The sequence below is a fragment of the Rhinolophus ferrumequinum genome, chromosome 27 (assembly GCF_004115265.2).
Source record: "Rhinolophus ferrumequinum isolate MPI-CBG mRhiFer1 chromosome 27, mRhiFer1_v1.p, whole genome shotgun sequence".
Taxonomy (NCBI): domain Eukaryota; kingdom Metazoa; phylum Chordata; class Mammalia; order Chiroptera; family Rhinolophidae; genus Rhinolophus; species Rhinolophus ferrumequinum.
The window spans coordinates 2,646,912-2,666,169 of NC_046310.1; the positions used below are offsets into that span (position 1 = coordinate 2,646,912).

Consider the following 19,258-nt stretch of genomic DNA (forward strand, 5'->3'; position numbering starts at 1 on the left):
ATTGGTTTCTTCCACTTAGTACATAATTACTTTTTTAAACAATATTTTTTTGTTGTTAATGGAAAAAGTTATTTTTTTTTTAACTAACACTTTTTAGTCCTTATTATGTTCCAGGCACTTGTAAGAGCTGCTAGAGAAAGAGATGAATCAGAAGTGTTTCCTGCTCAAAAGAGCTTACCCAAGCACGTGGAAGAGGCTCTTCGCTGTGCCGTGAGAGAAAATTCTAGCATATGGAGAAGGGAGCCAAAAGCCAGGCAGTGCCTTCGCTATGTTATTCATCGTCCCCGTTCTTCTGTTCATGGACTCACTTATTCATTCACTCAGTCACAGGGTAAATGCTAACGAACACCCACTCCAGTCAGACACTGTGTTGCTGAGGTTACAACATACACCCAAGGAATACTGCCTGTTAAGCTCCTCACGACACTCAATCTATTTGTAGCATCTGCACCTATAGAAAAGATGATAAAATACTCTAGTTTATAACTTTTTTTTTTCTGGCTAAACATGCATGGGCCTTTTCAAGACGCCTGGGTTATCGATAAAGACTCTCTCCAGACCACTAAGCGCTCTGCTCGTATCCTTCCCGACCTTCTCCCCTCTCCGCACCAACATGGAAGAAACGGGACATTCTCCTGGGCCTGACTAGTGCACTGTCTAAGGAGGCTGAACACTAAACACCTAACAGTGCAATCAAACAGCACTGGTTCATAAACATCAAATCCAACCTGAGCTCTTAGCCCTTCAAACAGGCCTGGTTTCAGGTGACCCCATCACTCATGCAGAAGGCTACATACGGGCAGTACTTTATATTAACCCCTCATACATTTTATCTTGCTAATTTCAATACATCTATCATGCTACCGAAAACTCTGCAAAATTCTTCTAAAGTTGCACTGTGATTCACATACAGTGTTTCTCAAAAAGAGAAAAAAGGGGCAATAATTTCTGTTATTGTACATTGCTTTTCTTTCCTCTGGAAATCCAAATACGGACAAGAAAAAATGCCATTCTCCCTTGAAGACATGTGAAATAACCAGAATACAAGAAATGTCACAAATTCATTTAATAAGCATAAGCCCGTAAGTACCTATTAACGAGTACCAGAAACAACTACTACAACAACAGAAAGCTCCATTTTGGCGCCTCCGGCTCAACAGGTCCTATGTGTCAGGACTTTATACGCCATCTAAGTCAATGCTCTTGACATTCTGTAGTAGATGCAATCAAACCAAACCTGGTCCTCCTGACCCCCAGGACAGTCTTTGCTCTGCTGCCATGGTTACTAAAGAGTCACCTCCATGACGACCCAGCACTATGGAACCCTACCTGATGATCCAGAGATTTTCAATGTCGTCTTTTTAATGGGAAAAAAAAAAAAACTGGGACTAGAAAAGCATGCTAAAAATGAAATGAAAATGAAAGTATGTGTATACTATAAGAAAAAGAAAAATAAAATTATCAAGTGAAGGGAGACAGCTTGCCATGCTATTACTCATTTTAAGAGTTCTTTTTGTAATCTGTTTCTTAACTTTAAATAAAAGTTTCATTGAAAGAGATTTTGTTAATTGCCTATGCTCTTCTAAGAAAGCTTTTTTTAAAAAAGTACTGACACACGAGTCTCATCTGCAGTATCTGAGAAACAGAACCCTTTCCTCTCCGATCTGGGTACAGACCGTTCTTTCTCCTGAAGCAAACGTGTCCGTCTCAGCAGTACAACACAGCTCCATCTGCAGGAACACGACCCCCCCAGTCCATATCCCCTAAATGTGACTGGGAATTCCATCTTCTGTCTGCGCAATAACTGACAAATATCAGCGTGAACCGCTAAGGCAGGCAGACAGCCGCATGCTGAGAGCAAAGTCTCACTAATGTGTTTTGGCATTCAGGGCTGTAATCACACATTTACATATGCAATGACCTACATTTGCATGTCAGATCACACACTGTCTTGGTTTATTAAGACCGGGCACTTCCCTGTGCTCGGCGGCCAGAGTGGCGAGAGAGGGCCAGAGGGCGGTGTTTTTTGGCAGTTGAGGGATGAACTGCCACCAAGGATTAGGCTGATATGGCCTGAGCATTAGACACTTCATTAGACGTAATCTGTTTAACAGTGGGCACTGTATGTAAACTTCACAGCCCATTTGCCGAACCTTTCTCCCCCCATGGCATTTCTTCAAAGGACAGTGTGGGTGAGTGACAGCTTGTCTCATCTGCTCCCATGTCCTGTCACCCAGTGTAGACGTGGAGAGCTGACATGAGAAGGAGCGTAGCTGCACATGTCTAACAACCCGTGGGTCTCTTTGCTACACTGCAATTTGTATACAAACAAGCTTGTGTAGGAGGAGGTCTCCTGTAGGAGACCATCAGACAGGTACTACACACACCTGGCAGTGATTCTGGGCGACTGGATTGGATGCCATACCTCATTCTCATGTGTTGTATCCCACCGTAGGTAGCACTGCAGTAGGTGCTTTAAACAAAAAGACGGCATCATCAGACGCGTGCCCACTCAACAGAAGAACTATTTTTAGGAAAGAGCTATATTCTCTTTTTTGAATAATGTCCAATTCCCCCTATTTTTTTCGTTTAGCATTTGAGCTATACTGGGAATAAAATCACTCAGCAAAATAATGAGATTCAAATCAGTATGAAATACAAACCAAATGAAATCTGCCTTTTCCCCGTTCTCAATTCGGTGGATAAACTGGGTCTCGGTCACCTGCAGTCCCTTCATGACCAGGTATTTCCCTGAGCTGCACAAAATGGCTTTGGATTGGCTATGAATCACCTGTGGATCTCCAACGTTCACACAGTAAAAGACGGCTGCTCTGTTTCTCCCACTACAAATAAGGACAGTGGGGCCTTACCTGTGACAGGGCTCTTAGTCACCTCTACGCCTGGCCGTGGGCCTCACCCGCCAGCCACACCTTTCGCTCCCCCAGTGCCCCACGCTCTTTGGCCTTACCACGCAAGGCACTGGCTGGTCCCCACGCCTCCCGAATAGCTTCGCCCTCCACACCTGGCAAACCGGCATTCCACCTGGAGGCTCAGAGGTCGGCTCTGCAGCTCCCTCAGGCAGCTTTCCCGCCTCCTGCTTCTGCTCCCCGACGAGCTGGCAGCCGCCACACAGCTCCAAAAACAGGTATAGCAACTCGGGCACCGAGCTAGGCTCTGGGTCTCCCTGGACTTCGGTTACTTGTGTACACATATGTACTTCTCCCTCCACACACTGAGTTTCTCAAAGGCAGAAACCGAGTTTTATCTTTGTATCCAGATGCCATGAAGTTGTTTACTTATTTAGCAATAAATATTTACTGAGTAAGTGAATGTCAGTGGAAGACCTTCCTGAACGTAGAAAGCTTTAAGTACACGTGCATGACCGTGACCACGGACGGGCATGACCGTGACCAGGCCGGGAAGCAGAGCAGTGCAGCGGGGAAGACTCCAGACCTCAGCAGAGAGGCCAGGCCTCTGCCTCTATCAGCTTCCCAGCGCAAAACCCAATTCCCTTGAACCCCCATTAAAGGAGACTGGTAGTGACCCACTGACCCTGAGGGACACCGGAAGCACTGGTCACTGTTCCAGTGTCGCCCCAGTGCCTGACCTCGGCATGGTGTCACCGGAGAGCTCAATGAGGTCCCACAGTGCCCGGTTCTGGACTCAGTCGGCTGGCTCAAAGCCAGTTCCGACGCTCAGTGCCGTTCTGAACTGGGCAAGCTTCCCAAGCCTCGTTTCCTACTTCTGTGCCACGGGCCTGCCCAATGACCTGTGTCCGAGTGAAGTTACAAATAAGCACCTAGGACAGAGCCGAGCACATGACCAGTGTCCATGTCATTTAGGGCTTTCCACCCCCAAGAGAGCCAGCAGTCACACCTTTCCACCAACTCACTCTCACAGTAGGTCTCTCGTGTCTGGTGAGCCTCATTGAATGACCTCAGTTTTCCAGATGAAAATTCTTTAGTCTCTACCTCAATTTTCTTGCCTGGTCCCGCTTTCTCTGGGTCACAACTGGAGTTTGCCTGTCTGCTGCTAGACTTCCCCGAAGCCAATGGCCTACTTACTAGGAGTTTTAATACCACCCAGCCCTGGGCTCTGCCTCCAACTGGGAGTCCCCACTTATCGTGTGGACTGACTTCCTGATTCATGAATGGAGACAGCCTAACCCCTTGGGTAATGGGCTACTTCGGTGACAATGCAGTATATCTAACTATAGTTATTCTGCCTAACGTCCTTTTAATAATTATGGGGCGGGGGGAGGCATTTAACATAAAATCATGTTGGGTGGCAACCGGGTTATCTGGTTGGAACACGCTTCAAGTTTAAGGTTGCAGGCAAACTAAAGAGAAGCCCGTAAACCCGAGGACTTTGAAACTGCTTGGTCTCCGTGACAAAAGAGCGCTGAGCAAGGGCGTGGTGAATTCAGCACACAGCAGCTTCTAAAATGACTAAACAAAGACTACATACTCCATGTCAGTATTTTCAAACAGATTCATTTTTAGAAGAAGTCTTAAAATATAACTAATTAACATGGATAACATAAGCCTACAGGTTGTTTTTTAATGTTAGTTTACTTCGTAATTACTAACTATGAGACACGCCCAACTCTTTAAAAGGCAAAATTAGAACTGATTTTGGAAGCATTCATACTCCATTTTTGTAGTAAATCATTATGTTTAGCCTCTTGAGATATCTGAATCTATACACTCAGAGGTTATATTATAAAAGCATTCTGAAATCTCAGAAACGTAAATACTCAAAATTACAGATGACAACTCAGAAACGATCCCTTAGCGTGAACGAAGCCCTACACAGCACCCTGAGCGTTCTGGGTCCTTATTAACGAATCTCGTGTTGATCTGAACCCACTCTAATCACACAACACCAGAGCTGGCTAACGAATGGGAATTAACTTCCACATGTCAGTCTGTGTTTACTGCTTCCTTCACATAAATACTTTTCCTTTTAAAATAAAATTCATTCTGCTGTGCCACTGGCTCTTCTTCTCACAGGTGCAGACTCTTTAACCAATTAATAATTTCCTAGGACTAAATTAATTTGCTTTAAATTTGAAGCTAAGGACATTTAAGCAGTAAGATAATTCAGGATACCATTATGATGATGATTCTCTCTGGGGAAATTAAAAGAGCCACAGCATGGACTCGACAGACTCCCCAGGGAGAAAATGATGTGCTGATAATTCCTAGAGGTATTGTTACCAATGATCTAATGTACAAGCCAGTATTAATTGCAATATTTAGTATCATTCATAAGGTTTTCATTGCTATTGCAAATTTATCTCTTACTTGTGATTTTCATGTTACCAATTATGCAAACTAATTACTTTATATTTTATATTAATATTGTTGAATTTCTCCAAAATTTAAAAGTAACAAAACTTCAAAATGCCCTTCAGTTTTAGTTAGCAATAAAGCTCATCCTATCATCTTGGAAAAGATGTTAGTCATCTGCAAACTACACAGACTGGAATATCCTTTTGATAATATCTAACACAACGCTGTCATATATTATTTTACACAAACCTCACTTTGAAAACGAAAAAACATTTTCATTGTTTTTTGAACAATTTGAAAAAACAAAGCACACACACACACACAACACCGCATGTGCCAGCAATGATTCATGCTTCTTCCTATTTGAAAAATTATCTCCCTAAAATGTATTGAACTAGTTCAAAAGTAACGTATTCCTAAAGATACTAAGTGTCAGAGATTTACACCAGTTTGAACAATATGCCATTAATCATTATAACTGTCTTTTTACTCAAATGAAGAGGAAATTCACTGTAGCAAAAGAAAAATGAGTGACTAAATATAACCAATTATCTAGTTAAACATTTATAAGACCCTGGTATTTGTATCATTTAATCATCATTAGTTACACTACCCAGCATAATAATTACTATACCCAAATTATGTAACCAATAATATTGGTTATCTTCCCAGCTTATCATGAGCAGAATAGTTAACTAATGACAAAGACTCCCATCTGCCCTATCCCCCACGAGCTCCAGCAGCACCACCTGGTAAAATTAAATATGGCAAGAAAAAGCCTCTTCCTGAGAAACACAGAGACAGGGAGAAACAGAGGCAAGAGGTGTTCGAACATTTATTCCACAAATATTAACAGGGGAGGGGGTTAAACAAACAAATACATAATAAAAAGACAATGAACAAATCCCTAACAGCACCTAGTACTATTCTGCACCTTAAGTACTATGCAGGAAGATGACTGGCTGGTTATTTTAGATTGGGTCATTAAGGATGACCTTGCTGAGGAAGTGACATTTACGGTGAGATTAAAAGACCAGAAGCAAAGAGCAGAAAGAACATCTGGAGAAAGCGTCTGAAAAACAGAATGAGCCTGGTGTGCTCAGGGAACAGCACAAAGGACGCCAGCTAGAGTACGGGGACAGGGGATATGGTAAGGAGTGAGGTCCTAGGGACAAGCGTGACAAAATCACACGGTGCTGGGCCAGCAGGAGCAAGGAGCACTGCACAGGGACCCAGTGCACCTTCTCGCATGGCTCACGATGCCCCTGGACAAAGACCTGAGAGCAGGTGAGTGAAGCAAGACTGGAGCAGGCTGGACACGGCACCGGGCTTGACCTAGGAGTCCAGCACCTGCAGGCAGGGGAACGAGCAGGTGGCCCTGAGGACTGCCCCAGGACGCGCGCAGCGATGGACAGAGACATCAGTTTGTCGGCTTGAGCACCTGGATGGACAGTGATGCCATTTACTGGGACAAAACAAGACGAAAGGAGAAGCTATTGTGGCAGGACGTAGGTCATGCAAGTGTAATACAGGACACAGTGTGACGGGGAAGCGAGCCACGGGCAGATAGACCTGTGGACCAGGCCAGTCATTGGGGGGATCTGTCACTGTCACTGTTGTCGTCCCCGTCACCCGAAGCATGCTGACCACGCCACGCACCACACCAAACCTCCCTATCAACTCTCTAAGCTAAAACTACCATTCTCCGCGTTCACTGAGAAGAGGGAGGCTCGTGGATGTGTAGAAACTCGCGCTCCGTCCACAGCTGCGCGTGGGGAGTCTGAGAACTCACCCTGGCAACCGGACCTCAGGGCTCACGCTGCAAACATGATGAAGCACACGCACCTGCACACGTGCTGCTGTCCCCAGGGCCACCTCCGCCTTCCCCTGCTGTGCACACTCACTCCGGGCACTGCTCCCAGGCACTGCTCAGTCTCCCCGCTTTCGGCTTCTCGGGGTTAGTGTTGACTTGAACTATTCCAGGTTCTCCCCTCATCCTCTGCTGGACACCCCATCATAACTCTTCTAGAAACTTCTCCTCCATCCCCTTGTTCTCCTATACTGAATGAGATCCAGTCAAGCGGGGAAAAGGATGCATAATTAAATGTATTCTATATAAATGTGGCCGGGGACAGAAATACCAAAATTTCTAACTTTGGTCAATAATTGTTTTATGGATGTTTAGCTTTCAGCTAAGGTTAGGGTGGTGAAGAGGCCAGAAGATAACGGCTCTAAGGAAGGTCAAGTGCTCACTCGGGTGGCAGAGGCCTCAATGCAACAGCTGGGGGTTTGAGGAGAAAACGGATGAATCGCCCCCAGGCGAGCAGAGAGTGAAGGGACCGCGCACAGAACTGCTGGGCGGCTGCAGGTCCGCTTGAGGGTCACGCTCGTGAATGTGAACTACGCAAAAGTCTTCTTCCCCCAAATGGCTGCTGCGCACGCTCCTGTACCTCTGTCAATACAGTTACTCAGTAACGTAAGTCTTTAGAAGGAGACCATTGCATCTATATTTCTATAAAGACTTCCAAAAATAGAAGCTCTCCTCAATGCTGCATGACAAGCACCTCAGCAAAATCAATTTAGCGAAAGAAGCCAGCTGAATGATGACCCTTCCTTCATAAAGAAAGTTCTGTAAGAAAAGCTGAAGGGAGGGGAAGGTGACGTGGCTTCAGGTCTAAACCCTCCCCCTCCAGCGCGTCCACGGGGCCGTGTGCGCTGGCCCACAGAGCACCTGGGGAACCACCTGCCGTCTCCTCTCTCCTCTCTCACTTCACCGTGGCTGCAGGGGGGCTGCCAGCCTCCTTACTGGTGGGTCGGAAGACTCCAAGCCAAGACCCCCATACCTTCCAAGCTGTAAAGAGCAGGAATGGCTATTTTTCTACCTGTGGACCTGGGACGCTTTCTCTCGTTCACGGGTAGTCAAAGTGTTACACCAGATACCTTCAAATTTACAAATAGTAAGTATGACCTAATACCTGATGATTAGTACAATAAAATTAAGCCTTCCTCTATCCACTCCCAGAAAGACTTCGAATTGCAGTCTGATTATAACTGTTTCGTATTTTACTTTATGATAAAACAGTGAATGCACCTATAGTCCTCTTCCCTCGATGAGCACAGGGCAAAATACTCACAAAATGTTAGTTGTAAACATCCATTGCTTAAAATTAGTCTCAGAGTAAAAAGGAAGTATTTTATTATTTCTGTCACCATCTTTTATATAGTCTATATTTAAAAAAATAGTACTAAGCTAAATCCATTGTTCCATAAACAAGAGTCCTAAAGCAATGAGATATATAGGATGAAAATCTAGTCAAAATACCCTTTCAGTCCTTGTAGGCTTTAGTAGGAGGGAAAGAAAGGAGGGAAGGGGGTAAGAAGGAAAGAGAAGTTGATAGAAAAAATTATCCGTAAGTTCAAGAGAATGACAGTAATGCAAAGAAACATTAATAAAGATACATAAATCTCACATTCTAAAACTTATAAAAATGAGGCCACGTATTATGCATTACGGGCTCAGAGTACTCATCTCGGAACAAAAACCAGGAAAGCTACGCCAAGAATATACATCACTCATCGTTGTAACAGAATGGGTCTGCAGCACTCAGAAGGCTGACTGCCTTGGTTTTCTGCTGACGTCCATGCTGATGTTAGCCTCACAGACGTGAAAGAAGTCACTCAGCTAACCATCTGTTGCCATGTCGCCTGCGTTCCTCGGGCCAGTGTTGAGGAACAAAACAAAAGAAGGTTGTCAACCCCTGAGCAGGGGCTGTCCTTTCCCAGCCTTTTAAAATACTGCAACTGAGGGCAGAAACATTTTTCAAAGACTTAATAAGCGATAACGCCCATAAGCTCTTGTCAGGTAATCTTTCTTTCACTGTCTCACACCATCAGTGTGAAGAGAGAGGGGTAGATCCCCTCCCTTCCCCGACTGGCCACGGGCAGCCCCGGGGTGACACCTGCCTATTTCCAGCAGGGACCCACGCCCACCCACACAGGAGCAGCAACAGGAGGCATACAGGAAAGGAACAGCCTGACAAGAGATGCAGAACCACGTACATAACCTTGAAATTTATGCTGTGTGGTAGCTCAGTGTCTCATAGGAAAATGATTACTTTCATTTCTGCCTCCCACTGCCACCCGACCTTTCCTGGTGGGTGAGCCAGGAGGAGACAAAAAATAAAGTCCTTTTTTTTTTTTTCCCTTTGAAACTTAGGGCTGTTCAAAACTGTGACTTTCAAAATGATAATACAAACACCTAATTTTTAGAGGTGCTTCTTTTACTGTCTTTGCTAGAAACAATATGAAACAACAGTGTTTGTGTATATGTGTAAAACTTGCACAAGATATGTTTATATCTAAATGATACACGCTCCTTACTCTAATCTTGATCATTTAGGACCATAACACAACAGATGGAATACATTTAAAACCACCAAGAACCATCCTGAAATTAAAATGTTGGCCTTACTCTAAGCGAGAATTCAGGTGGGCATGACAAAGGAAGCAGCCCAGGGCTGACTGACACGTGTCCATCTGAAGGGGTCCCTGCTTGGTTTCCACTACTCCCCATGAGGGGCCGCACTCGCCTGGGGCCTTCTTCTTCACCCAACAGGACAGATCAGGAGAATGTCCACAGGAAACGACACAAAGATGTGGGAAATACTGGGAGAGACACACAAGGAATGCACCATCAGGTTTCCAGGACAAGACGCTACATTCAGGAAATCGGGGAAAGCTTCGAGGTAAAGACGGCCTTTTAGATGGGCTCTGAAGGTGGGCAGGATTTCAAACACTGGAGAGGAAGATGGAGGAGAAGAAGATGCACGGTGAACAGAGTCCCAGAGGCAGAAGACATGGTTTATTGGTGGGCAGTGTTTTCTGAACTGTGCTTCACAGACACTCGCCCTGGGAGGAGTCAATAGATGTGCTTTAAAAAAGAAAAAAAGAAAGGGTCCCACAATCCAGTAAGTTTGGAAAACACTACAACCAATGGCCTCTTTGTGGGCATTCAAAGTGCACAGGAGTATCAGAGGAGCTCTGAGAAAGACCCCGCCATACAGGTAGCTGTCCACCCAAGTCTCCTAAACCTACCTGCCTGCACCTATCGAGTCTTGCAACAATTTCAGAACTGCTATCTCAGCCCAGTGAGAGAGGTCAGCAGAGAAACACCGAGACACAGTGTAGGACACCTCTGAACAGCAGGCTGAGAAATGCGGCCTTCGTAAAGGATAACGAAACCAGGAGCTGCCCCGCCTTTATTTGAAACGTGTCAGTACACACGGACCTGAGCGCAGGCATCCGTAGGAACGCTGGATGCTACATACTGAATTTCAATAGTGCGTGTTCACTTTTTACTGAGACATTCGTTTTACTTCACTTTACGTTACAAAAAACAAGCAACTGCATAACAGAGAAACATACTACTTACTAGTCAGAGAGAGTGAGGGGTGGCATTGATGTGAGACAGGTGTGGACAACCCAGGATCCCATGGCCAAAGCAAGGACAGGGACGAAACACACAGGCACCCCCCACCTGGGCATGGCCTCACCTTTGGTTTTTCTCTCTGAGCCTGCTACTAGCATTCAAAGCCGACAGGTCAGGCCAAGAACAGGAAAAGCTAAAGCTGCCCCCTTTTCAAGTTTGGACATGAGGACTAAGTATTCTAAAATATGGTCTGAAAATATAAACGATTCTGACTGAAGCTTGGACATTCACACGTAGCCCGTTGGTTACTCTATTTCGTAAAGGGGCTGCAATACACATATTAAACACAGGCACATACACTTAGTCGGCATGAGCACGTGAGAACCACTTACCTGTGGCTGGAACTCAGGAACAGGTTGCCCTTGCATCCCCTGTGACTGTTCATCCATTGTCTGAGGAGCAGGAACGTTAGAACTCTGCAAAAATGGGAAGGTGACACGTAAGTAGTGTGGTCGCTACCAAGTCACGTTGTTCTCCACGTAGAGATGTACCTCATGCTCAAAAGGGTGTGAAGGGAGCGCATCCTCTCAGATCGGCCATTTGCTCCACCCAAGCTCTGTTCAGCTGTGCAACTACTGCCCGGCTCAGCCATCTCCACTCTCCAAAGCAGTGTATGTCAGCAACTTATTTCCCGAGATGCACTTCTCTCTTCTCCATTGTACCTACTGATCCAAGAGGTACCTACTGATCCAAGAGGTTCCCCTCCCCTCCCCACTGTGAGAAGGAAATGACCATGTTACACTTCTGATAACCACGCTCGATGGTCTACACCCCGATAACCACGCTCGACGGTCTACACCCCTGTAACCACACTCGACGGTCTACACCGCTATAGCTATGCTTGACAGTCTGCACCCCAGATAACTATGCTCCACGTCTACACCCTTAACATGCAGCCCATCTTCACAGCTTACAAATGGTAGCACTTTCGTTCTCTATGTCCAACTATCATGTTCACCGGGACTTCCAGGTTTAAACTTAAAAGGGCAGTCCTCATAGGTGGGTACTTACTATTTTATACACGCTTTGCTTGTGATTATGAAACATTCAGTCCATTAATTCCGTAAACACAGGCTGGAGACCAGACACAGCCCTCACAGGAATCAAGAACTGACCGTAAACGAGACGGGGCCCTTGACCTGCAGGACCTGCTTCTGTGCTAACTCCACGCAACGCCAAGTGTTCCTCGGCTCTTTTTTGTTTTTCCTGATGTAGTTTTTATTTATTATTTTTAGCTATTGATAACACAGCGTGGCAGCAAGATTACACCAGGAATGTGACATAACACAACGTTTTCATTGAAGCCTGATTCCCTAGGCTATTTGGGGTGGTCCCCCTGCTCTAAAGTACAACTGTGACACCTCTACTGCCTCTCTCTCTCTCTCTCTCTCTCTCTCTCTCTCTCTCTCCATATATATAGATATAGATATAGATATAGATATAGATATAGATATAGATAGATATAAAAACACTGCACTACACTGAGGCATATCTACAAATATAATTAGCAGTACCTCCCATTTCACCATACGTATTAGGAGACAGGCACTCAAAGGTCAAGATTTGATAGAAATACTACTCTTTTACTGCTTCATCAAGGACATTTTAAAATGAAAGTCACTGTTTTGTATTTATTACAATTGTGTAACAGCAAAAGAAACAAAGACTAGTACAGTGTGGTGTCACTGCACTGCTTCAAGCTAAGGCATCAGTGGTTTTACAAATAACGTCTTAGTATTATTCCAAAAATCGTTCTGACCTTGCAGACCACACCGAAGAGTATCAAGAACCCCACGAGCCCCTACCCCACCATCCAGAAGTCTACAGACCACACTTTCAGAAGAGCTGGTCTTGTCAGAAACCCAAAATTCATCCTGTATTCCTCCCGTTCCCTCATCTCCCTGTTCCCATATCCAACACATCAGTAAGTGCCATTTGTTCTGTTTCCAAAATATATCTCAACTTTGTCCTTGTTCCTCCCTCACCATTAATACAACCTAAAACAAGGTGTCACTTCACCGCCACCAGGGACCTACAAATTGGTCTCTCTTTTTACACCATTCTCTTCACAGTGATATTTTAAAAACACAGATCCACCTACCACATGCTGAGCGCTCTGAGACTGAAATCCCAACTCCCTGCCCAGAACCGTGGGTCCCTGTAGATAATCCCTGGCCCACCCCTCCCACCTCAACTCACCCCAGTCTCTCTCACTGAACCCCCTTCGGCTCTGGAAGTCTAAGCTCCTGCCGGCGTCAGGACCTTTGCACTTCTGTCCTCTTGGCCCAGGATCCCTGAATGCCTGGCTTAAAATCAAGGCTGCACTAACCCCCTCTCCACAGTACTGCTCGGTCATCTTTCACTTGATCACTCTTGTTTCTAACGAGCAATGGTAACAGTTTCTACTTGTTTATTTTGTTATTTGCTCATTGTGTATCTCCTCTGCTACCGTGCAAGTACTGTGAAGGCAACACCTTGTCTTCAGCCCCTGCTGATTTCCGGGCCAGCACCTGGCACTAAACATCTGCTGCAGGAACGAAAAATGAACGGGAACGGGGACTAGCGGACAGACTTCAGAGTTGCTCACGCTTAAGCTTTTAGGACTTGTAACTGATTGGATATGGCTGGTGACAGAAAAGCAGGAGTTAAAGATGACTGTAACAGTCATCTCTAGCTTTCGGGACACAGGACACGGTGGTGGCACCTCCACACTAGATGAGAGGAGAAATCATAGCAGGCTGGGTGTCAGGAAGGGCAAGAATAAGGAAGAGGCAGGAAACCTAAAGGTGAGTTATCAGGGGTAAGGCTTCATATATAAAGTTTAAAACAGCCAACACTTGCCAAGTAGAATCCTTGGGGAAGGAGAGGAGTTCAAAACGTTGTCTTGTAATTGTCATACCAATTAGCTGTTTATTAGTGAAAGCTTTTGGATGTGTTTGAAACAGTTCTCTTAAAACATGTTCCAGTCCTCCCAAATCGTTCAAACACTACAAACATTTTCATATATATTCACAAATTCAGCACACATTAAAGTGAAACTATCTTCCCCTACTCTTGTTGCTAGCCAAATATTTTGCAGAATATAAAACTATAAAATTAGGAATCTGAATTTCAGATATAAAAGCTAACTCAATGAAAAAACTATTTAGTTTTAAGAAACTGTGTCTGTCAGTGGGCTAAATTTTCAATATTCATATGATCCTGGTAAAAAAAATTATTAAGTAAAACACAATATATTGTATATACCATAAATAATAAATAATAGTCTTCAGTGACACTACAATAGATAACCATCTTATTTTGAACACTGAAATAACATCACAGAACCATACCTTTATATACTTTCCACCTTTCCTAGTTCCCATATTTTAATAAATTTATAAACTTTCTAAAGTAATGAAAATTTACTTTAGACACCCTGAAGTAATTATAAGCAAATTAAATCATGAGTGTATACTTTTTCCTAAATATTATTTGAACAACCACTGTTAATATGTTCAGCTTAGACAACATCTCAATCAAAATAAGCTTTATTCTATGCTATACATATTCTCAGTGAAATTCACCTTTAAAAGTTTAGTATTTTTTGCAGACACTGATTTAAAATAAACCAATATACATTTCAACACTAACCTGATTCTTTGTCAATTATAAAATATCACATTAAAATTTACATAGTAGAGTAAAAAAACTGAGGCTTAAATATATATTTGTAAGAAAATCACTTGGTACATTTTCTTTGTGATCCTGATTTTTGTCAAAAAAAAATTATATCTATATATATATATATATATCCATTAGACAGAAAACATTTTAAGTTATAGTTAATATTAAAAAATGCTTAAAGAAAAATACTTCCTTCATCATACAACAAAAATTACTTAATGGTAGAGACATAAAGGCCAGTCAATCTTACAATCTTTCAAATTCAACTTCTAATTTAATTTAAAGCTTAGAATAAATCCAATTTGACTAACAAAGGGTATGTATAGATTCTATTGATTTAAAAACACTTTATTTCCTAACATATAATAATTCCATCCTGCTATCCAGTTTCTCTATAACCAATTCTTGACATAATATGAAATCTCAAATATGAAACTACATGCATACCAATCTGAAGAGAGATTTCAGATAAACAGTTTTGGAAGTTTTTCTTTTCTTGAGTTTTTAGAATTCTATAGAGTTGAAGTATACTAGTTCAAACTTATTTAATAGTTTCCTTCTCTTGAAATAAACTTGCCCTTCAATCATCAAGGTTATTTGTAAAACCTCTAGTTACATGTAACATTTAAATGTTCTATGAGAAAATATTAATAAGATGTATCTCATTGACCAAAATAGCTACAACTTATGAATAACAGTAAAGAGGATCGGCCGTATTAAAATAGCAATACTGCTCTCATCCAAAAGAAAGTCACTGGCTTAATACTATGTACATGCGACACCTCAAAACTGAAAGGATACCATGGAAATTTTAGGGTGACTGATACTTGGCAGAGTCGAAATACTCAGATCCAGAACTAATATTTTTCTTGGCCCCAAAGTCACCATTCAACAGGAATATTTCTGACCTCACCCTCTCGTCTCCATTTAACTGACTGAGTCATCCAGTATTTCCCATAATCAAGCAAGATTTCCATATCAAACCAGGCAAAGAAAATTAAGCAGAAGTTCCCAGCTTCAATAGTTCATTCATACATTTCTGTGTCATTATGAGTAAGCTTTTAAGAGCTACCAAGATAACTATCAGCTCTTTGAAGAGAATGATGGATGTTTCTAGAGCACTACAAGTTCAGTGTTTATAGTGAAAAATCATTAAACTCATCTAGCATTCAATCTTGGTTTCTAAATGCCATTTTCCACCTACATGAGTCAGGGCTCTTTGGAGAGATTGTGAACTACGGGGCTAGGGCTGGGGAGGTACAAGCTGAGCCTGAAGCATCGTGCTGTGGCAGAAAAAATGGCACTGGACAAAGAAAATGTGGACATGTGACAGGCATGGCTCCAGCTTGGAGCAGTCCCACTGGACACACCTGCAATCACTGAGAGTAACATTATAAGCCATTGAATAAAGTAGGAACCCATGAGTCCATAAAGATATAAATTAATAAACAGGGGAAAACGGGGAAGTTATTCCTTACAAGACAGTCATCTAATAAAGAAAGCATGATGGAATTTTAAAAATTACTATTTGCCAGTCTTCAGGGAAATCACTGATTCAGGCAAGAATCACCAATGGATCCTAAACTAGTGGAACAAGTTATTTACTGTGTCTCAAAGTGTCTCCCCACACATGTAAAACGTATTTATTATTAACAAAGGGAAAGTAATTTTACAGTAGAGAACATAGCAGACATCACCTTGGCCAAAAGATCAAAGTTAAATAGAAATCATGTGTCTCCAGACACGACCCACTTAAGAAGAAAACACTCCTGTGATATTCCTGCCTAAATAGCAGGCCCTGAACTTAAGCATAAGGAAACACCGATAAACCTAAAGTAGGGGCTTTTAAGCATCCGTGTATGGATGTACCACTTTGCCTACCCACTCTCCCATGGAACAACACTTGCATCGTTTCCAGTTTGGGCAATTCTATGACCACTCTAAATGTTTACATACAGGTTCAAGTTCTCATTTCACTGGAGTAAATACCGAGGAATGGGATTGCTGAGGAAGGTTAGATTTTAATAAGTTAGAGATGCATATAGAATGGGTCATTGTTTGGTATGACAAGAACTAAGAAAATGCAAGTACCTCAGATCGTCCTGCATCCCACACACCTTCCCTGAGGTCTCAGTGATGTGCTCCCTAGTCATTCTTTTCTTGTTTATTACTCTGATAATCACAAAACTGGATGTCATATTTGCCTATGGGGTTTGTAGTTTTGTCAAGTCAGCAAGTGAGAGGGAAGGAAATAAAGAGATAAGCTTTCTAATAAAAGTTTTGGTAACCTGAGACATGTAATGAACCTTTTAATTTTGTAGAAAACTAGACATTAGACATTACTTTCCTCTGCCTATTCAATGAATTAGAATAGGTCTAAAATATAATAAAAGAGCTCACTGTATGCTGAAAGAATGTAAATGCCATATTTTCAGGGGAAAATTAAGCCCATGAGGACAGATGTTTACGGATTCCTACAATATGTATATGGTTCATAACTAGTCAACAGGAATGGAATATTGAAAACAGCAGAACACGGATAAACAGAGAAATCTTTAAACTGTTAAATACAAGCTTTTTTGATATGGGATAATTTATGTGGAATTTTTTTCAAGACACTGAAAGGAAGAAAATTTCACAGCACTTGGCAAACATCTTTTTCTTTGAACTAAATCTTTTTAGAGCTGTTGCTATACTTCAGACGTATTCTCTAAAACATTGATCATTTCCCGTTAGCACTGATACATATTGAGAAAGAAGGATTCTACACTAGAATGCGGATGTCCACTGAAATATCATTTTCAAGTTGTTTTACATGGAAGTATCACTGAAAAGTAACAAACTAAAGGTTGTGCTAATCACAACTAACATTTTTATAATGGTTCTTGCTGACACCTGCTGGTTCAGTTTTACCCTCCACCTTAATGTACATCGATGCAAAGGCTTTGTAGCAGATGGAACAGAATCCTTAGATTAATCATGGGGCCATGGACCCAAAATCAACATGAGCACACATCAGCCATGAATCATCTCTCACATCTACAGACTTCCTGAAATCAGTGTAGTGGCTTTTACTATAACGCACTTCCCAGTGAATTTGCTTAATACAAACTTTCTATTAATATTTTGGTTTTGCCTTATTAAATTCCGGGACTTAATTCTGAGGCTAAAGTTACACTTTTTAACATAGTTTGAGTTACAAAAGCCAGTAGGTCATGTTATTAGAACTCAAAAATGCCAAAATGTGGATATCTTTAAAAGCATTATACAGGATAAATTTGTGTTTGTTTTAGCAAATCCCAAATCCTATACTGTACGGTAAAATAAGCTAATAGTACAAGGCCCTTACAAGTCCTCCAAATTGTACTCTTTCCTCTCCTTCCCTCTAAACCCGTTATAACACAGCATGGAAAACAGCAATGTCTGCACCAACAGAAATCCTTGCTTCTCCTGGAGGAAACGCTACGGAAACAGAGTTCTAAGCATGTGGGCACTGCTTCCATGAGCATGAAGACCTGGGGCTGGAACCAGGAGCGAGTCCAGGTGCGGGACAAATTCATTCAAAGTCTACTGTTTCTTTTAAAAGATGAGAACACGTTTTCATTCTCTTCATTATACAAAACATTTTCCCAAAAACAAGTCTTCAAGTGTAACCGATGCTCCAAGATGATCATTCCAAGCTCCAGGGTGGGAGGACTGGCCCTAAGCAAACACAATGTGTGACATTCTGACACTCACATCCGATTGAGACATTTCTGAATCTAAGGGGATGTGATATATCATCTATTTCAAACTCCTTCAATGTTGTAGAATAATTCCAATCACAGAGATCAAACAGACTTTAGAAATTATTGGCAGTGGGGACAAATGGTTAAAAAGGCCACGTGAGATTTCATGAACACTTCGTATTAAATGTTTTTGTCTTCCGAAGGCACTTACAATTCAAACACGACAATTCTAGACTGAAAAAGATGTGGCAGGGAGGCTTTTCCCAACAGATTTTTCTCTTTTCCTGAGCCCTCCCATCCCGGACCAGGAGGCCCCGTGCACAGGGGGAGGGGCTTCGGGAAGGTGCAGCCGCTCGGCGGCTGCAATGACTGCTGGGAAGCCCAGCGTGGTGGAAACGGGAGAAGAACCTGGAAGCTGAAGACCGCTCCTGCCTGGGAGGCTGTGCACACAGCACTGCAGAGGCGCTGCAGGCATCTACTTCCAGCCCAAAAATAACACCTTCCAAACTAATGAGTTTGCACACTGGATTTCAGCAGTCGCCCCGTGATTGACAGGGGATTGCTGAAGCGATGGGAGTGCCAGGCCGCCCTCTCCAGTGCTCCTTGGGAACAAAGACCGGGGCACATTTTTTTCATATTCCTGACAACACCTACGCGGCAGTAAAACTTGAACGTGGTGATTGATGCCTGTGAACATTTCCATCCTAAGCCAGTGTAACTAATGCGAAGCTCGGGTGCTGCTGAGGCCGCGTCTAAGTTATTTCGGGTTTGGAAACAGACGTGGCTGAAGTACCTCTGACTTTTTAGGGACAGCCAAAAAGAGTCAGCAGACTGGATGCCCTGAAATGAATGATTGTAATAACCTGTCTTCACACATGAAATGTTGGTTTGGTGCTAACTTCAAACTCCAGTGGTCTTGGTGATTGCCACACAGTTCATTAAAAGCCTTTCTGAACAAAGGGCTCCCGGAGCTCGTGGCATTGAATCAGAGTCTGTGCCAACCAGTCTCGGTGTGTGCTACGTGCTGAACTAAGCTCGAATGTGACCTTCAAGGGCTTCTTGTTCTGGTCACTGTGTGGGAA

At 42.9% G+C, this 19,258-nt stretch overlaps 1 protein-coding gene across 2 annotated transcripts in view; it reads right to left on the reverse strand.

The window, feature by feature from the left end:
* NEK7 (NIMA related kinase 7) overlaps nucleotides 1–19,258 on the reverse strand; it is a 106,220-nt gene that overhangs the window by 60,611 nt on the left and 26,351 nt on the right. For both annotated transcript variants that reach the window (XM_033099616.1, XM_033099615.1), the window contains one exon: nucleotides 11,115–11,198. In XM_033099616.1, the coding sequence (XP_032955507.1) occupies nucleotides 11,115–11,171 (57 nt within the window). In that variant the 5' untranslated portion in view covers nucleotides 11,172–11,198. The remainder of the gene's footprint in view (nucleotides 1–11,114; nucleotides 11,199–19,258) is intronic.